Below are 19,300 nucleotides of genomic sequence, written 5' to 3'. Positions count from 1 at the left end.
AAGTCATGAACCAAGCCAATTAGCTACAAGATGAATCATAACATTACAAACTTTGATTTAAAACGACAAAATAACAAAGGTGTGTACTTAACGGCTTTAGTGAGGGAAATAACTACAATTCCATTAAGTATTGTGAACTACATAATTGGTTTTAAAAACAATGGAGCAATATGTCATGTACAAATGTCAAGTAGCTAGAATATATATAGATAATTATTTTTTACCTACCTTCCACAGACCCTTGATGTAATGTGTAATATTATGTAATATGTATTCATTGTTTTAGTTCAGTTAAATGTTCAGTGGTATTTGAATGCTTTCAATAAGTATTTCATAAATCTCTTTTGCATTGCTGAACTTCTCAGATTTCTACTTCCACTAATCTTGTAGCTTGACTGTATAGTTTATGTGAACTTTGAACTCTACAGTGCCAGGTAGCATTTTGTTGTAAATAAAACCTGCATGTGAACCCTGACTGATTCAGTTATGGCACCTCAATTAAATGTACTGATTAGACAAGAACTAATTCAGTAACTTAATTCTCTCACCTAATCACATTTGCATCACTCGAGGAAATGTTGCAGACATACCACAGTTAATTAACAAACATAACATAGATGCTGTCTTTGGGAGTTTTCACAGCAGAGGCGGATGCCCTCATGTAGCTACTGTCTGCTTGTGGGCTTGAAAAGAAGCATGGTGATGTGACAGCAACAGGACTGTACACTGCCCCAGGCTCTGTAGACTGGAGCAAGGCCAAATCTTCACATTCCTCCCACTGTTTCCCTGTACAGGCTTAAGCTGCCCGGTGGAAATGACCTGGGCACTGATCTGAGATCAGTTTGATGTGGTGCGCCAGGGCACAGCGGCCAAAAGAGTAGTACAGAGAGAGAGAGAGAGAGAGAGAGAGAGAGAGAGAGAGAGAGAGAGCTCTCACACCCTTCACTCAAACAACATTTCTCCACCTCTCTTTTGCTCTACCTCGTCCACTTTTGTGTGCCGAAACAAGGGCAGAGACAAATTGTATAGACGAATCAGGGGAGGACACTTAGTTCCACAGAATAGCTCTTTTCTTTCAACCCGAGCTCTCTGGAAACGTGTTTTATCTAGGCAAACAGAAGAGCTGTGTGGCCACAGGAATTCCAGGTCAGAAGGATTCCTCCGGCAAGGATGACTTCACCTGTGACAGATTCATTTCCTCTCCAGAAGTTAGACCTGTGGCGACTTTAAAGAACTGAAGACCATAACAGGGACTTTTGCCTTTTTAAAACCATTGAGGGAGCACAGCGTTCTTTTTAGACATTATGCAATTGTTGTCAGTGGACCAGAGAGCCCTTCTGGTGGTGGCCGCTCTTTTTGGGATGTACCACTTTGCTGAAGGGGGATGCTCAGGAAGGTGCTGTCAAGGCACAGATTTCACCTGTTCCACTACAGACTGGAGGATGGACCGTGTTTATGGGACGTGCTATTGTGATGAGAGGTGTGTAAACACTAAAGACTGTTGCTTTGACTACCCAACAGAATGCCCAGGTAAGTGGTTGGTGTAGTCATATTTGGGCAATTGGCAACCTGATTACTGGACACAGTGAAGAATATATTTTAAAAACAGATTTAGGGAAAAAATGTATTTATACAGCTCATTTAAATAGTACTGTGGTGTGATGAATGCATTTTTAAAACTATATTTCATGGTGTCTTTCAATTAATATGTAATAACTGAATGTACAATAATTATACAAAAAAATAAATAAATAAATACTTTGTTTAAATGGGGACCTATTATGTCCCATTTTACAAGGTGTAATATAGTCTCAGGTGTCCCCAGAATGTGTCTGTGAAGTTTCAGCTCACAATATCCCACAGATCATGTATTATAGCCTACCAAGTTGCATTTTTGAGTGGAAGGAAAAACATGCTGTTTTTGTGCATGCATCTTTAAATGCAAATGAGCTGCTGCTCCCCGCCCTGCTTTCCGGAAGAACCTGTAGAGCTCATGCCTCGGATGCTCTGTCAAAAACTAAAATATCTGTTTGGTTTCGATTATTTTGTTTGCGATTACGCTGACATGACATTCCTCATCATCATGAAAGTTTATTATCAAATTGTCAAATTGATAAGCTGATAAACCAGTACGACTGTACAGCCAAATCTAATTTTGTTGCAATATTATCCTGTTTGACACTGTGAAGCTGCTTTGACACAATCGTGATTGTAAAAGCGCTATATAAATAAAGTTGATTGATTGATTGCTTTATTTTTATGGTATGATAACCTGATTTTACCAAGATCATGTTCCCCAGATCAACATCGTCGATCCTGGAATAACATTCTAATCAAACAATCCGATTTGAGGGAAAAGTTTACAGTTTAAGTCAAGTTTAGGCTTACAACCAGAGTTAGGCGCTTCTACATCAGTGTTATTCACTTTAGGGATAAGTTATGGTTAGGGTTAGGTGTATGGATAGGACAATATTTTTGACAGGAAAATGTTCCAGGACTATGTCTTGACAAAATCACGGTGATCATAACAAAATACTGATGAACAAATATTATATTTTGGGATAATTACTAGCTGACTAATGTATCAGTTTGCAGGTAGGGTAGTTGAGTCAATGATCTAATTAAAGCTTTTATTTGAATAAACCAGATGAAGATTATCTAAAAATGTATTGGAGACAACAAAATCCAAAGAATTACCAAACATGACAACTTAAAATCACAGTGAAATGAAAATCAACACTTTAAAAAAAAAAAAAATATTTCATGGAATATTGCAGTACCATCCATGTTACACATATTCAGTTGTGTTGGTTCTGTTGTGTTGTTTCATGGACTTTTAGTATGTATTATTTAGTCACATGTGTTCCTTTGAGTTTTCCCACCACTAATCTTCATTACTAGCCTGACAAGCCAGACCCACATCAAGATGTTTGGTCTGGAAACTCATCATAGACAGGGCTCAATCCGAGGGGCGGTATAAACGGTTGTCTTTCAAACTCCCTCTGCATGTGATAGGATAGCGCTACAACCAACAGAGCAACGAAGGTGAAACAGAGCTTGTTGACAGATTAAACATTCGCCGCATCCGGTCGGCAAAACTCAGAACACATCTTCCCTTTTTAAGAATGACTTCAGTGCCGTTCTTTGTTCTTTTCTCAGAGAAAAGCTTAACTCCAAGTCTTCCAGAGTCGCGGTCAAAGCTGATTCGAAAGACCGCCGCTGTTCGGCAGTTTCTGTGTTTATTAGAAGCACGCAAACGCAACTCGGCCGTCGTCATTATGGCCCCGCCCACCGACTCTATACACGATGTGATTGGCCCGGCAAGAGTTAGGCGATTACAGCTCAGAAGGGTATTGAGAGTTGCTAGACGATACCCGCGGGCAGATTAGATTTGCTGCCGCTAGGGTGCGTCTAGATTTCTAGGCTACTTCATTACAGCTGTTCGTAATTTATGCCGCCTTCACGTGCTATCGTAAATTTGATAATTCCGATTTCTGAAGTCGTGATTACGAGATCATTGCATTCAAGTTTCAAAATGTTAGGGCGTTCATGTGAAATTTTTACCTAGGAAACTTGTATTTACGATAATTCCGCGAGCACGTGACACGTGACACATTTATGCAATCACAAAACTCTCTTTTGAAACTGTAGGGCCCCCCTAGTTGAAAACTACTGATATATCCTGTAGATTTGTGCAACTTCTCACCTGTGGTTTGTGATTTTAGCCCAGCCGTGTGTAGTGAGTGAGTGGAGTCATTGGAGTGGGTGCGCACAGCCCTGCCAGCCTTCATTCCGGGTCCGGAGACGCAGTGTTGAGAGACTGCCCCAAAACAGCGGGCAGGCCTGTCCAAGGCTGGAGGAACAGGCCGGATGCATGGAGTATCAGGATCGTCAGGGCCAATTTTGTGCTCAGACACAAGGTAAAAATCTGAGTCAACAACAAGGCTTTTGCAGTTTTTCAGCCCAAATGCACGGTGACTTCAATAGTGTGATAATTATAAAGTTGATGTAAAACACATTTTTAAAAAGCTCTTGCAAAACTGCCAACCCTTGTGAAAAAGTACACTTTAGCACACTTTTAAAAAGATAACTTATCATGTAAATAATACACTTTAAAGGAATATACTTAAAGGTGCACTGTGTCTAGTGGTTAGGTTGCGAGTAGCTACGGTGGCCGACACAGAACAAGGATGTCCTCGTCTGAGACAGCAGAGAATAGCTAAAGCTCTGTAGAGCAGTTTGTCTGTTTAGGGCTACTGTAGAAACATGGTGGCACAAAATGTTGACTTCACTGTAAGGGGACCCGCAGTGTATGTAGATAGAAATGACTAATTCTATGATAATAAAATGGTTCATTATGTAAGGACTCATAACTGAAAACAGTTAGGATTATATTGCATTTCTGTCAATAGATCCTTATAAATATTACACACTGCACCTTTAAGTGTGAATGTTGTCAGACACTTAATTGCATGTTGCTTACAATTAAATAATTTATTTTTTTATTTTTTTAACCACATAACTAGGACTTAAGCAATTTCATAATTACTTCCATTGTCTTTGAAATAAGGTTAAAGTTAAGCTGCCAAATGCACTAAAAACATTTATGGTGAACTATGTCTTGGTTGCACAGACAGGGCTTAGATTAAAGGGGGGGGGGGGGGGGGGGTGAAATGCTGTTTCATGCATACTGAGCTTTTTACACTGTTAAAGACTTGGATTCCCATCCTAAACATAGTTTCAAAAAGTAATGTTGGACGTTTGATGGAGTATTTCTGTGTCAAAAATACTCCTTCCGGTTTCTCACAAGTTTCGGAGAGTTTTTTTCGAGTATGGGTCGACTTGACGTCGACAGAGCGGAAGGTCCTTGTATGGGCCGTACGGGCTCTTCTCCTGGTAGAGTGCGCACGCATGACTAGAGCGAGAGAGGAAATGCACGCCCATAAACACTGCTCTCAGCTGCAGATCCACTCGTCCGTGAACACTTCTGTCACGCCGCGGTCCACTTTATTCCTATGGGTGACATTAAGCGACTTCAAAGCTTCAGCGCAGCATTCCGGGAAAGCAGCGCTGCATTTGAACCAATTTGAACACAGAAATGACGGGAAGCTTCATAACATCAAGCGTCAGTCGTGTCGCAAAAGTGGATCTCCACAGTCACTGCTGTCAGGACTTTACGAAATCAACAGTTACCAAAGAAGTGTGTTTTTGACGGAGTGGTCCCAACATTTAAGGTTCACGGTCCTGCTTTGGAAGCAGCCGGTGAGTAAAACTGCTTCAAATGTCTATGCTGTTGGCTATCGTCGCTTAAGTAAACATCAGTAAACAATACAATTGTGTATAATGTTAGTTAATTTATCAATGGAGCATGCAATCTATGGTGTGTGTTTAAATACATTTGTTTAGCTGACCACTATAGGTGTCAGTTTGTTTATTGTAAAACCACCCAAACATAAACCTAGCGTTCTCACAAAGCATGCTTCATCATTCAAATGCACTAACGGTTACTCCATTCTTGTTCTATGTATAACGTTACACTAGTCTGACGTGCAAAACCATTTTGCTTGCTACTGCTAAGGTTTAGTCGCATAAAATAGTCCATAAACCGAATCATGTCATCATAAACCGAGTAAACACACAAATGTTGACAGGACACTAAATACAGTAAGTTACATACCACAGAGACGGACGTCCTGCTGTTGTTGCTTCTCCTATTCAATTTATTTCAGCCTCCGGATCTGATTCTGGATCATATATTTATTAGTTGAATCTGATTGATAGCCATGGTTTATTTAGGGTAGCGTTTTCTTCTCCACGCTTGAGGACGTCACCACTTTGTGCGCGCTCGTTATTCTTTAGCTCCGCCCACACAATACGTCTCCAGGCACTCCGTTTTTTTTCAGAAAGGCTCGGTACAGCCTGTATTTCTTTTATAAATATAACAAAAATAAAGACTTTTCAGAGATATGAAGGATGCAATACTACTCTATAGGTACTCAAGATTGACATGAGATTGACTGAAACTGAGTGTTTCACCCCCCCCCCCCCTTTAAGCCAGGATTAGGCCTTAGTTAAATTAAGAGATTTGAGTAGATTTTGTAAACATGAAGGCAACACATGAGACGAAACAACAGCAGTGACATTTAAGATAAGTGACTGTGTTGGATTAATTCCAGGAGCAGCATTTATTACCACAATGGAGTACAGCAAAGGCAGATCACATGATTTGTATGGGGCCCAAATGGATGCTGGGTATGTATCACCATCGATTAAACAAACAGAGACTGTTGATGAGAATTTTTGAGGAGGTGTCGTTTACTCATTTCAACAAATAGTTAATTACTTAAAGTCACAAAAACAGACACAGTATTTAATATCTTACAATTTTTTTGTGCAAACATTTTTATTGCAAGTAATAAGTATACCGTACGTAATAAGCAATGTGTTAATTAGTTCATTTAGCTGTTAGCATTTAGCTTTCATTGAAAGTGATTTTGTCTTGATACAGCATGTAAATCTTTGTATGTGAATTGAAATATCACAATGTGAATGTTTCTGATAGCTACAGATCCTTCTCAAACAATTAGCATATTGTGATAAAGTTAATTTATTTTTCCATAATGTAATGATAAAAATTAAACTTTCATATATTTTAGATTCATTGCACACCAACTGAAATATTTCAGGTCTTTTATTGTTTTAATACTGAAGATTTTGGCGTACATCTCATGAAAACCCAACATCTCAAAAAATTAGCATATCATGAAAAGGTTCTCTAAACAAGCTATGAACCTAATCATCTGAATCAACTAATTAACTCTAAACACCTGCAAAAGATTCCTGAGGCTTTTAAAAACTCCCAGCCTGGTTCATTACTCAAAACCGCAATCATGGGTAAGACTGCCGACCTGACTGCTGTCCAGAAGGCCATCATTGACTCCCTCAAGACACAGAAAGAAATTTCTGAACGAATAGGCTGTTCCCAGAGTGCTGTATCAAGGCACCTCAGTGGGAAGTCTGTGGGAAGGAAAAAGTGTGGCAAAAAACGTTGCACAACGAGAAGAGGTGACCAGACCCTGAGGAAGATTGTGGAGAAGGACCGATTCCAGACCTTGGGGGACCTGCGGAAGCAGTGGACTGAGTCTGGAGTAGAAACATCCAGAGCCACTGTGCACAGGCGTGTGCAGGAAATGGGCTACAGGTGCCGCATTCCCCAGGTCAAGCCACTTTTGGGCTACGACAAGCAGCACTGGACTGTTGCTCAGTGGTCCAAAGTACTTTTTTCGGATGAAAGCAAATTTTGCATGTCATTCGGAAATCAAGGTGCCAGAGTCTGGAGGAAGACTGGGGAGAAGGAAATGCCAAAATGCCTGAAGACCAGTGTCAAGTACCCACAGTCAGTGATGGTCTGGGGTGCCATGTCAGCTGCTGGTGTTGGTCCACTGTGTTTTATCAAAGCAAGGGTCAATGCAGCGAGCTATCAGGGGATTTTGGAGCACTTCATGCTTCCATCTGCTAAAAAGCTTTATGGAGAGAATTTTGTTTTTCAGCATGACCTAGCACCTGCTTACATTGCCAAAACCACTGGTAAATGGTTTACTGACCATGGTATTACTGTGCTCAATTGGCCTGCCAACTCCCCTGACCTGAACCCCATAGAGAATCTGTGGGATATTGTGAAGAGAAAGTTGAGAGATGCAAGACACAACACTCTGGATGAGCTTAAGGCCGCTATCGAAGCATCCTGGGCCTCCATAACACCTCAGCAGTGCCACAGGCTGATCGCCTCCATGCCACGCCACATTGAAGCAGTCATTTCTGCAAAAGGATTCCCGGCCAAGTATTGAGTGCAGAACTGAACATAATCATTTGAAGGTTGACTTTTTTTTGTATTAAAAACACTTTTATTTTATTGGTCGGATTAAATATGCTATTTTTTTTTAGATAGAATTTTGGGTTTTCATGAGCTGTATGCCAAAATCATCAGTGTTTTAATACTGATGATTTTAGCATACAGCTCATGAAAACCCAAAATTCTATCTAAAAAAAAAATAGCATATTTAATCCGACCAATAAAATAAAAGTGTTTTTAATATATCATATCATAAACTTAAAAACTTAAAAGTTAAAATTTCAGTTGGTGTGCAATGACTCTAAAATATATGAAAGTTTAATTTGTATTATTACATTATGGAAAATAATGAACTTTATCACAATATGCTAATTTTTTGAGAAGGACCTGTATCTCAAAATAAACACAATGGTCAAGTCAGTTTTACAGTTACAGTTTCTGTATGGAGTTCAAGATGGAGTCTCTAACACCACATTGCACGGTGGAGAACAGACCCAATACACGCTGGATGCAGTACTTGAGGGAGGGCTACACTGTCTGTGTGACCTGCCAACTTCCAGCCTTGAGCAACCACAGTCAGGGCTGTCAAGGAGATGGTGACCTAGCTGAGAGGTAGTGTACCCATAGTGCCAGTGTTGGGTTTTCAAACCTGTCCTGCAGGACCCCCAGCACTGCACCTTTTATATGTCTCCTTCATCTAACACACCTGATTCAACTCATGAGCTCATTATTAAAGATATTATCTACACTAATCCGGATAAATTTAAAAACGGAGTTTTCGTCTAAAAACGCTCCGGGTCCACACTATCATTTTCAATCGTTTTCCAAAAAGTGTTCATCTACACTGAAACGTCTGAAACCGCTTACATCCCCGTACTGCGCATGAGCAAATCCAAGACGCTTCGACTTGCGTCATTTCCGTGACTCGTTTATATACTCATTTTAAGACAATGTCGAGAAAAGGCACTGAGTTTTTTAACAGTATGTACAAACTGACATTAATATTTAACAAGGCTGTCAAAACAGAAAGCATACAAAACAACTGCTGTACAATGTCGTTCACCATCTTGGCTGTATTGGTCATATGAATGCATCACTGGGCTAAAAATGCGTCATCGTATTAAAAAGCCTCCGTTTTCACAGTCCACATTACTACGCGAAGACAGCAATTTCAAATTTATCTGCTCTGGAGAGCGTTTTCAAAACGATACATTTTCATTGACTTAAAATGCTGTCTCAGTGTGGACGGAAGGCCAAAACGGAGAGAAAAATATACATTTTCAAATGAAAACGTATTAGTGTGGACATGGCCTGCAAGACCTAAAGTGGGTGTGTCAAATATGGGAGAAATACAAAATGTGCAGGGCTGGCACAATATGAATCTTGCCTAGGGTGCTAGAAATGGCTCTGTGTATAAATATATTAAGGTTTCACAAATGGCTCTTATAGACCTCTTGTGAATATCAAACTCCCTTTAAGGCAACTCATTTCATTCGGCAGCCATCTTTGAAATGCCTCTCGGGCAGCTATTTCAGACATGCAAGTACAACTCCGATCTTTTTGAATGGGGAAACATAAAATTCTCCAAAGCTGTTCTTCATATTTGAAATCACTAATGAAACCTGACAACTGTCCCATACATTTTTACACACAAAGGTCAGAAATGAATAAAAAAGCTTCCAAAAACCAAGCTATGGTGAAAAAAATATTGAAGAAATTATTTATTAATGAGCAATGTTACGAGCAAAAGTGCTGTTTTCCCAAATATCAGCACATTTGCAAATGTGATTTTTATAGAATTCAGTAAACAATAAGTTAATAGGCTATTACGTGACTTAAACACAATATTGTCAATATGGTATTTTTCCTGTTTTGCTAGTTCCAAACAGTAGAGCATCTGAGTGAACTGTGTGTGTGTGTATATATATATATATATATATATATATATATATATATATATATATATATATATATATATATATATATATATATATATAGTGCCTTGCGAAAGTATTCGGCCCCCTTGAACTTTGCGACCTTTTGCCACATTTCAGGCTTGAAACATAAAGATATAAAACTGTAATTTTTTGTGAAGAATCAACAACAAGTGGGACACAATCATGCAGTGTAACGAAATTTATTGAATATTTCAAACTTTTTTAACAAATCAAAAACTGAAAAATTGTCTGCAAAATTATTCGGTCCCCTTAAGTTAATACTTTGCAGCACCACCTTTTGCTGCGATTACATCTTGGGGGGATGTCTCTATCAGTTTTGCACATCGAGAGACTGACATTTTTGCCCATTCCTCCTTGCAGAACAGCTGGAGCTCAGTGAGGTTGGATGGAGAGCGTTTGTGAACAGCAGTTTTCAGTTCTTTCCACAGATTCTCGATTGGATTCAGGTCTGGACTTTGACTTGGCCATTCTAACACCTGGATATGTTTATTTTTGAACCATTCCATTGTAGATTTTGCTTTATGTTTTGGATCATTGTCTTGTTGGAAGACAAATCTCCATCCCAGTCTCAGGTCTTTTGCAGACTCCATCAGGTTTTCCTCCAGAATGGTCCTGTATTTGGCTCCATCCATCTTCCCATCAATTTTAACCATCTTCTCTGTCCCTGCTGAAGAAAAGCAGGCCCAAACCATGATGCTGCCACCACCATGTTTGACAGTGGTGATGGCGTGTTCAGGGTGATGAGCGGTGTTGCTTTTATGCCAAACATAACGTTTGGCATTGTTGCCAAAAAGTTCAATTTTGGTTTCATCTGACCAATTTTGGTTTCATCTGACCAGAGCACCTTCTTCCACGTTTGGTGTGTCTCCCAGGTGGCTTGTGGCAAACTTTAAAGAACACTTTTATGGATATCTTTAAGAAATGGCTTTCTTCTTGCCACTCTTCCATAAAGGCCAGATTTGTGCAGTATACGACTGATTGTTGTCCTATGGACAGTCTCCCACCTCAGCTGTAGATCTCTGCAGTTCATCCAGAGTGATCATGGGCCTCTTGGCTGCATCTCTGATCAGTCTTCTCCTTGTGTGAGCTGAAAGTTTAGAAGGACGGCCAGGTCTTGGTAGATTTGCAGTGGTCTGATACTCCTTCCATTTCAATATTATCGCTTGCACAGTGCTCCTTGGAATGTTTAAAGCTTGGGAAATCTTTTTGTATCCAAATCCGGCTTCAAACTTTTCCACAACAGTATCTCGGACCTGCCTGGTGTGTTCCTTGTTCTTCATGATGCTCTCTGCACTTTAAACAGACCTCTGAGACTATCACAGTGCAGGTGCATTTATACGGAGACTTGATTACACACAAGTGGATTCTATTTACACTGTAAAAAATAATACCCTATATCTACTCAATAAAATTGTGGCAACAGATTACAAGCAATGTTATTAATTAAATTCAACAACACTTAAAAATTGAGTTAGAATTAATCAAATGAGCACATTAAAAATCAACCATTCAAAATGAGTAACTGCAAACATCACACAAAATAATTAAGTAAAATTTAAGCAAAAATATTGGTTTCCTTGGACAAAAACCTGACTTTAATAATGGATACTACTTATTGGAATTATTTTGATTTAACACAAATTTAAGTTGGTATTATTATTTTTAATGAGTGGATTAATTAAAATAATTTAATTAAATCTGATTGCAGGTATGAATAACAGACAGACATCAAAGATGAATTACAAACTCATTTTATTGCCAACAAGTCACAAATTTTGTATTCTCAGTGTGAACTTTACCATCAGAACTGCAACTTCAAGGCCTAGTAGAACTTCCAAGCATTCGATAACAATTCCAGTGTAATTTGGACTGTCACTTTTAGCTCCTGTCCTGGTCACAATTACTGCCATCACAAGCTGTTCAATTCCTGACTGTTCTTCATTTTCCTGCAATCATAAACAGCAGAGAGACTCAAAACCTAAGAAATACTGATTAAAAGAGAAAATCTGGAACTCTATTTGTATCTTATAATACTGATCAAACAAGTTAAATCCAGTCAACATTATTATGGTAAAGTAAGTTTACTTTGTATGGTAAGTAACCAACAATAATTTATTTAAATTCACACATTTGGTATATTGAAATTAAGTTTGCATACGTTGAATTCTTTGATGAGATCTCCTGTACGTTCCCCAAGGAATTCTGTCATGGAGCGAATGACCACCTCTCGTCATATCAACAGGACAATGTTCATCCTAAAAGAAAGAAATTAATTAATGATATCTCCTCTAAGGGCCGTGACATTTAAGAAACATGCTCGAAACAGTGCCAATAGATCAGCAACACCCTGGACAAGCAATCAAAACCAACAGCACATTTTAGATAAGTTAAATATGTGAAAAATTTACTGAAGAAAACCAGATTAAAGGGTTAGTTCACACAAAATAAAATTTCATGTACTCACCCACGTCATCCCAGACCCATTTTTTGATTAAATTTGATCCACACATAGGCAGCAACGACATTGCACCTTTAAGGTCCTATAGGCCCTATATATTAAAAATGACATTCATATTACATCAAGTAGACAACTTGGACAATTTACAACAGCTTTTTCAAATATAAATTACATAATAGTCCTTACCTTTGTCAGAAATGAGTCTGCATCGAGGAACTCCAGTGCATGTGTGCCTCGTGCTGTGAGCTGCATTAAGCATGTGTTTTAACAGGAAATGCTTCTAAATTGAAAACAGCTCATTTGTATCATGTTGGATTAATTCAATATTCTCTCGAGTTTAAATTATTCAAAAATAATAGCTAAATCCTTAACAACCACATTTAGTAGATTTTATTCCAGTAATTTTTAAATAATTTCAATGCAAAAAACTGTCAAAAAAACAAGAAATTAATTTTGTTAAATAAAGTTTACATATTAAATTTAATGAAATCTACAAACCCACAGATTGACTTTTTACAGTGTATCATCATTAGTCATTTAGGTCAACATTGGATCATTCAGAGATCCTCACTGAACTTCTGGAAAGAGTTTGCTCCACTGAAAGTAAAGGGGCCGAATAATTTTGCATGCCCAATTTTTCAGTTTTTAATTTGTTAAAAAAGTTTGAAATATCCAAATAAATTTCGTTCCACTTCATGATTGTCTCCCACTTGTTTTTGATTCTTCACAAAAAATTAGTTTTATATCTTTATGTTTGAAGCCTAAAATGTGTCAAAAGGTCGCAAAGTTCAAGGGGGCCGAATACTTTTGCAAGGCACTGTATATATAAAATTACAAATTGAGTGCAAATATAATTGCCATTATGAGATTATTTCCATAATGGAATGCCATTTAAACACAATGCTGTTAGGATGTTGTGGGAAAACATAATAGAATACCCAATGTGTAAACTAATGTTTTGCAGCTGTCAGCTGATGCTTTAGAGACTCTATGCTAACACTTCAGAGTACTGTTCCATCATTAAAGGGTTAGTTCACCCAAAAATAAAAATTATTTCATTAATTACTCACCCTCATGTCGTTGAACACCCGTAACACCTTCGTTCATCTTTGGAACACAAATTAAGATATTTTTGTTGAAAGCTGATGGCTGAGAAAGGCTTCAGAAAGGCCTCCATTGGCATTCAGTACATTCCCACTGACCCACTCACAAGACCCATAAAGGCACTAAAGACTTCGTTACAAAGTCCATCTCACTACAGTGGCTGTACAATAATTTTACATTGGAACAAAAATAGTTATTGTGCGCTCAAAAATCAAAATAAGGACTTTATCCACTAAGTTATTGATGTGAACTCGACGCATGCACGAGAATATGACGCAGCTCCACCGTTCAATACATGACCCGAAAGAGGAAGAGCGCCGCTATCGCGTGAGTTCACGTCAGAAACCTACACGGAAGATGTTATCTTGGTGGATAAAGTCATTATTTAGATTTTCTTTTTTTGCACACAAAATCTATTCTTGTCGCTTGGTAAAATTATTGTACAGCCACTGTAGTGAGATGGACTTTGTAACGAAGTCTTTAGTGCCTTTATGGGTCTTGTGAGTGGGAATGTACTGAATACCAATTGGAGGCCTATCTGAAGCCTTTCTCAGCCATTAGCTTTCAAAAAAAAAACTAAATTTGTGTTCCTAAGAGTATGGGTCCACTTGACGTTAATAGAACGGAAGGTCCTTGTATGGGCCGTACGGGCTCTTCTCCCGGTAGGGTGCGCGCGCGTGAGTAGAGAGAGAGGAAATGCACGCCATAAACACTCTCTCAGGTGCAGATCCAGTCCTCCGTGAACACTTATGCCGCGCGCCACGCTCCACTTTATTCCTATGGGTGACGTCCAGCGACTTCAATGCTTCAGCACAGCATTCCGGGAAGGCAGCGCTGCATTTGAACCGATTTGAACGCAGAAATGACGGGAAGCTTCACAGCATCGTTTCAGTCGCGTCTCAAAGTGGATTAACACGCCACTGCTGTCACAGGACTTCACCAAATCATACCAAAGAAGTGTGTTTTTGACGGAGCGGTCCCAGCGATAAAGGTTCGGTCCTGCTTTGGAAGCAGCCGGTGAGTAAAACTGGTTCAAATGTCTGTGCTGCTGGCTCGTCGCATGAGTAAACATCAGTAAACGACACGATCGCGTGCTTCGTCATTTTTTTTTTTTACCGGAAAGGCTCGGTACAGCCTATATTTCTTTTATAAATATGATAAAACTAAAGACTTTTCGGAGATATGAAGGATGCAATACTACTCTATAGGTACTCAAGATTGACATGAGATTGACTGAAACGGAGTGTTTCACCCCCTCTTTAATGAAATAATTTTCATTTTTGGGTGAACTAACCCTTTAATGGATACCTACACAGGAACAAATGAGTAACACAATATTAACATGCTAGTATTAAATAGCAAGAAACTCTGAGTAAAAAATTAGTAAGTAATAGCTCTCCATTGAATGAGGTAATAATTCACTATTAGCTAATTAGTAACTGCTGTTTTTTCATACCTCCCAGAGGACTTCTAAGAACTAATATATACAGGTTTCTAATTAATGCACAATTCTAAAGTGATAGCTCCCTAGTAATCACCGAAGTCATTGTAAGCTGTTGAGGTTTTAGCTAGTAATGACTCCAGTGTTACTAGAAATAGAAACGTATTTGAACTGTAACGTGAAGAGTCATTACTAGTGGGTTGCCAGGATCAAGTATTACCAAATTCATCAGAAGCAATGACTTCAGTCATTACTATGGGCTACCATGACCTTCACTTAAGAATTAATTATACATTATCTTGCACTACTCATTTGTTCCTCTGTAGTTATTCATTCATGACGGAACAGTTTTCTAAAGTGTTACCGACGCTTCTTGTCTTGGCAGGGATCAGCTACTACACTGGCAGGCGGTGGGAAGTCCTCGCTGCAGAGGAACATGGAGGAAAGTACAGCAACTACAGCACTGCTCCTGCCCTCAAGTGCACAGCTTTGTTTTCATTTGAATCGTCTATAAAGATGCTTCTTCAAACTCCTTGTTAAAATCCACAAAAAATCAATTTGTTTTATTACACACATCAAAAGAAAACATCACGCATTTAAAAACATTTAGTAAAAGCTCTTTAGTTTTTTTTTAATGTACAATAATGTTCAAAAAACTTTTTTTTTCTGTAAAAAATCCAGGAACAGAATTAAAGGCAAAACAATTCTTTCATTTGTCCTACTTGCATCCTCTACTGGACAAATGTTGGCCTTACAATTTGAACAAACAGCATCAGTACACTTTGAAAGTTATTATACCATTCATCACCAATACTGCTCTGCCAAATGGTATTTTCTAACTTTTAATTTACAAAAAAGGCACTGCTGAATTTGAAATCAGAACAGCTTAAATAATAAAAACTTCAAATTCTAAAGGGTCCTAAAATAGTAAAATAAAAAACCCAGTAAAAGCTCAGAAGTCCTCTCCCTTACTCTTCAGGGTTCTCCATCTGTCCTTAAGATTAACACCGGTGCGGTTGTTAAACTCAAAATCATTCAGGATCCTTCTCCAGTTGCCTTCCCCGTGCTTCCTCACACCCGCTTTCAGCTTCCGATCTTCTTCCACAGTCCATTTCTGAAGAAAAATGTTTGTTTTGTTTTTTGATGCTGTTCATATGTTCCATTATATGCGCTACACACACGACTTTATGTTAGGACATTCATTGGTATAATGGTTACCCTAACCATCAGAAGTACCTAAACCTAGCCTTAAAGGAGAACTCAGGGGAATTTAAGTTAATCTTGATCGTTATACCTTTGTGAGTACAGTCTACAGAAAAAAACCTGAAACGGATTGGTGCTTGTAACACGGAGCTATTACAGTTAAAGGTGCCCTAGAATGAGTTGAAACTATATAAAATTGTTCTTTGATATCTACAGTGCTTCAAACATAAAGATATAAAACTGTAATTTTTTGTGAAGAATCAACAACAAGTGGGACACAATCATGAATTATATTAATTATATAGAGAGACGGGGTGTTTATATATATATATATATATATATATATATATATATATATATATATATACATATACATATATACATATACAGTCTTGTTCAAAATAATAGCAGTACAACGTGACTAACCAGAATAATCAAGGTTTTTCATATATTTTTTTATTGCTACGTGGCAAACAAGTTACCAGTAGGTTCAGTAGATTCTCAGAAAACAAATGAGACCCAGCATTCATGATATGCACGCTCTTAAGGCTGTGCAATTGGGCAATTAGTTGAATTAGTTGAAAGGGGTGTGTTCAAAAAAATAGCAGTGTGGCATTCAATCACTGAGGTCATGAATTTTGTGAAGAAACAGGTGTGAATCAGGTGGCCCCTATTTAAGGATGAAGCCAACACTTGTTGAACATGCATTTGAAAGCTGAGGAAAATGGGTCGTTCAAGACATTGTTCAGAAGAACAGCGTACTTTGATTAAAAAGTTGATTAGAGAGGGGAAAACCTATAAAGAGGTGCAAAAAATGATAGGCTGTTCAGCTAAAATGATCTCCAATGCCTTAAAATGGAGAGCAAAACCAGAGAGACGTGGAAGAAAACGGAAGACAACCATCAAAATGGATAGAAGAATAACCAGAATGGCAAAGGCTCAGCCAATGATCACCTCCAGGATGATCAAAGACAGTCTGGAGTTACCTGTAAGTACTGTGACAGTTAGAAGACGTCTGTTTGAAGCTAATCTATTTTCAAGAATCCCCCGCAAAGTCCCTCTGTTAAAAAAAAGGCATGTGCAGAAGAGGTTACAATTTGCCAAAGAACACATCAACTGGCCTAAAGAGAAATGGAGGAACATTTTGTGGACTGATGAGAGTAAAATTGTTCTTTTTGGGTCAAAGGGCCACAGGCAGTTTGTGAGACGACCCCCAAACTCTGAATTCAAGCCACAGTACACAGTGAAGACAGTGAAGCATGGAGGTGCAAGCATCAGGATATGGGCATGTTTCTCCTACTATGGTGTTGGGCCTATTTATCGCATACCAGGGATCATGGATCAGTTTGCATATGTTAAAATACTTGAAGAGGTCATGTTGCCCTATGCTGAAGAGGACATGCCCTTGAAACGGTTGTTTCAACAAGACAATGACCCAAAACACACTAGTAAACGGGCAAAGTCTTGGTTCCAAACCAACAAAATTAATGTTATGGAGTGGCCAGCCCAATCTCCAGACCTTAATCCAATTGAGAACTTGTGGCGTGATATCAAAAATGCTGTTTCTGAAGCAAAACCAAGAAATGTGAATGAATTGTGGAATGTTGTTAAAGAATCATGGAGTGGAATAACAGCTGAGAGGTGCCACAAGTTGGTTGACTCCATGCCACACAGATGTCAAGCAGTTTTAAAAAACTGTGGTCATACAACTAAATATTAGTTTAGTGATTCACAGGATTGCTAAATCCCAGGAAAAAAAAATGTTTGTACAAAATAGTTTTGAGTTTGTACAGTCAAAGGTAGACACTGCTATTTTTTTGAACACACCCCTTTCAACTAATTGCCCAATTGCACAGCCTTAAGAGCGTGCATATCATGAATGCTGGGTCTTGTTTGTTTTCTGACAATCTACTGAACCTACTGGTAACTTGTTTGCCACGTAGCAATAAAAAATATACTAAAAACCTTGATTATTCTGGTTAGTCACATTGTACTGCTATTATTTTGAACAAGACTGTATATATATATATATATATATATATATAAAGGGGGTGTATATATAGGTGGCATCACGATGGCGGCGCTCCATCGTGATGTCGGTCAGCGGCACAACCCTACCAGATCCATTTACAACCCTAGGAAATGTCCCTATATGTAATGCTCTGTTTTTACCTTATATGGAAGAGTCATGAATATTAATGTTGAGCTATGCTCTGATTGGCTTATTTCAGCAGCTTAACGGGACACAGCAGTTCAGTTGTTCAGCGAAGCGGCTCATGAGTCCTGACCATCCTGACAGAACACGGACCGACTGAATAACACTTTAAGCAGAACATCAATAAAATGCAGCTTTATTGGTGTTTTCAGATCATCCGCGCCCACAGCAGAGAAGAGAGAGCTCACGTGCATATGGTTGCCAGATTGAACATCCTTAGGTAAAACATCGGATAGTACAGGTCCTTCTCAAAAAATTAGCATATTGTGATAAAGTTCATTATTTTCCATAATGTAATGATACAAATTAAACTTTCATATATTTTAGATTCATTGCACACCAACTGAAATATTTCAGGTCTTTTATTGTTTTAATACTGATGATTTTCACATACAGAAATTGATTTAGCAGAAATGACTGCTTGAATGTGGCGTGGCATGGAGGCGATCAGCCTGTGGCACTGCTGAGGTGTTATGGAGACCCAGGATGCTTCGATAGCGGCCTTAAGCTCATCCAGAGTGTTGGGTCTTGCGTCTCTCAACTTTCTCTTCATAATATCCCATAGATTCTCTATGGGGTTCAGGTCAGGAGAGTTGGCAGGCCAATTGAGCACAGTAATACCATGGTCAGTAAACCATTTACCAGTGGTTTTGGCACTGTAAGCAGGTGCCAGGTCGTGCTGAAAAACCAAATTATCTCCATAAAGCTTTTCAGCAGATAGAAGCATGAAGTGCTCCAAAATCTCCTGATAGCTCGCTGCATTGACCCTGCCCTTGATAAAACACAGTGGACCAACACCAGCAGCTGACATGGCACCCCAGACCAGTGGTGGAGGAAGTACTGAATCTCAGTACTAAAGTAAAAGTACAAGTAACCAGAAATATATTTACTTTAGTAAAAGTACTACAATGTCAACCCTACTAAGTAAAAAGTACCTGATATTAAATTTACTTTAAGTATTAAAAGTAAAAGTACTTGCATAAAAATGTATTCTCTTAATATCTAACTCTAATCATTAAAAAGAATAAAACAGTATGAGCGGTGGCATTTTAATTTAGTTAGTTTTGGG

General features: G+C 38.6%; 2 protein-coding genes across 4 annotated transcripts in view; one reads left to right on the top strand and one right to left on the bottom strand.

The window, feature by feature from the left end:
- The first annotated feature begins 949 nt into the window (after positions 1–949).
- On the top strand, positions 950–15,522 carry LOC137063483 (somatomedin-B and thrombospondin type-1 domain-containing protein). 3 transcript variants are annotated; one of them, XM_067434630.1, is made up of 5 exons: positions 950–1,530; positions 3,726–3,920; positions 6,177–6,252; positions 8,288–8,464; positions 15,199–15,522. In XM_067434630.1, the coding sequence occupies exons 1-5, from the start codon at positions 1,305–1,307 to the stop codon at positions 15,314–15,316; spliced, it is 792 nt and encodes a 263-aa protein (XP_067290731.1). In that variant the 5' UTR covers positions 950–1,304; the 3' UTR covers positions 15,317–15,522. The 3 variants fall into 3 exon arrangements, with proteins under 3 accessions (XP_067290731.1, XP_067290729.1, XP_067290730.1); XM_067434628.1 differs by having other exon boundaries at positions 8,270–8,464; XM_067434629.1 differs by having other exon boundaries at positions 951–1,530; positions 8,282–8,464.
- The window catches only part of terf1 (telomeric repeat binding factor (NIMA-interacting) 1), a 17,089-nt gene continuing 13,224 nt past the window's right edge, over positions 15,436–19,300 (bottom strand). The window contains exon 11 of the mRNA XM_067434627.1: positions 15,436–15,927. Within this exon, the coding sequence (XP_067290728.1) occupies positions 15,766–15,927 (162 nt within the window). The 3' untranslated portion in view covers positions 15,436–15,765. The remainder of the gene's footprint in view (positions 15,928–19,300) is intronic.

Source organism: Pseudorasbora parva, chromosome 24 (genome assembly GCF_024679245.1).
Source record: "Pseudorasbora parva isolate DD20220531a chromosome 24, ASM2467924v1, whole genome shotgun sequence".
Classification (NCBI taxonomy): domain Eukaryota; kingdom Metazoa; phylum Chordata; class Actinopteri; order Cypriniformes; family Gobionidae; genus Pseudorasbora; species Pseudorasbora parva.
This window is presented reverse-complemented; position numbering and strand designations above follow the sequence as displayed.